Source organism: Trichinella spiralis, assembly GCF_000181795.1.
Source record: "Trichinella spiralis strain ISS 195 chromosome Unknown Scfld3662, whole genome shotgun sequence".
Classification (NCBI taxonomy): domain Eukaryota; kingdom Metazoa; phylum Nematoda; class Enoplea; order Trichinellida; family Trichinellidae; genus Trichinella; species Trichinella spiralis.
The window spans coordinates 1-1,394 of NW_003530601.1; the positions used below are offsets into that span (position 1 = coordinate 1).

At 29.6% G+C, this 1,394-nt stretch overlaps 1 protein-coding gene across 1 annotated transcript; it reads left to right on the top strand.

Moving 5' to 3' along the window:
• Positions 1-191: 191 nt before the first annotated feature.
• Positions 192-867, top strand: Tsp_13555 (conserved hypothetical protein). Its single transcript, XM_003367794.1, has 2 exons — positions 192-298; positions 819-867. Exons 1-2 carry the CDS (start codon positions 192-194, stop codon positions 865-867), a joined length of 156 nt encoding a protein of 51 aa, XP_003367842.1.
• Positions 868-1,394: the final 527 nt, after the last annotated feature.

The following is a 1,394-nucleotide window of genomic DNA, read 5'->3' on the forward strand; positions in this document are numbered from 1 at the left end:
ACACGCCTCCGCATGTCTTAACTTTGGATTTGAAAATTCAAAAATGACCTACATAAATAAAAGTTATTGCAAAAAAATAAAAAGTATGTGGCTGCGCATTCTGACAAACAAAATTATCCAGAGAAAAACTCTTTTATGATGTACAATGAAAAGTGAATATAAAGTAATTACAGTGTTAAATAACTTATCGAATGGAAAATAATTTTTATTACATGAATAAGAGAAATAAATTGGCGCTTAGTGATATTAGATCAGTTGAATTCACATGGAAATTCAACGCCATGTGCAAACGTAAAGTGTAAGTTGAAAAATTGAGCTAATTCTACGGTTACACTACCAGGATAACTGCACAAAATAGAAAAATTGAAATGTTAATGATTTCAACCTTCAATTGCATATAATTGAGTAGATTTTGATGATAATGATGAAAAGATTTGATGAAAAATGATGATATAATTGCATCTATAAAAAAATACTTCTTTTAAATTGCTTTTTTGAACAATTCAGTGGTATTCTCTAGTCGAGTAGAACAAAATATTTAATACTGTAAATTTTCAACTTATATAAACCGTTTGGTGGGGCTTTGTATTAAAAGACGTAAAAGTATTTGTTTTCACAGCGTACTCCACAGTAGGACTAGTTTACCAGTAAATTTACGTCCAGTCCACGATCAAAAATTTGCATAAAAATTCTGGTAAACAAGTTGACGTTTGTTTACTTTGCAATTATAACTCACTAATTGCCTGAACTTTAAATATATGTACAAAACTTCATGTAATATTACTTTTTTGAGCAATTCAATGATATTTATTGTTCAGAAATAATGTAATAATTATTGTTGTAAAGTTTCGCACAGTCTGTAATTGATGAATAATACCACACAACATATGTAAATATAAAATAGCAAGGTAATAATGTGGATGATGTAAAAAAGAAATGAGTCAAAACAATAGATGTTGAGTATTCTATAATTTTGAACAATTTAATACTGTGATTCCTACAGATTCTTTCAATTTATGAATGATTGTTTTCTTAAAACACTGAAACAAAAGAATAACAATCAAAAGAAGTAAAAAAATACTTTTGTAAAACAAATATTTGCCGAAAAATGAATTTCTGAATCAAAAGCATAATTCAAATTCGAATGCCTCATGAAAGTTAAACGATCGCATTTTATTATTAACTTATGATATTTGCTTTTCTGCGTTGTACATTTGAGATGCTGAATAAAGGAGTTAAACCGCATGTCATTCCTCAATTTGCAGAGCTTTGGGGACTCACATTGCAAAACAAGCCCATCGTATTACCAACATGGAATATTGCGCCAACGTTTCCTCCATCACAGGGATGAGCACAAATCCAGCCAAATCAACCACAGTGGGAATACGAACTTG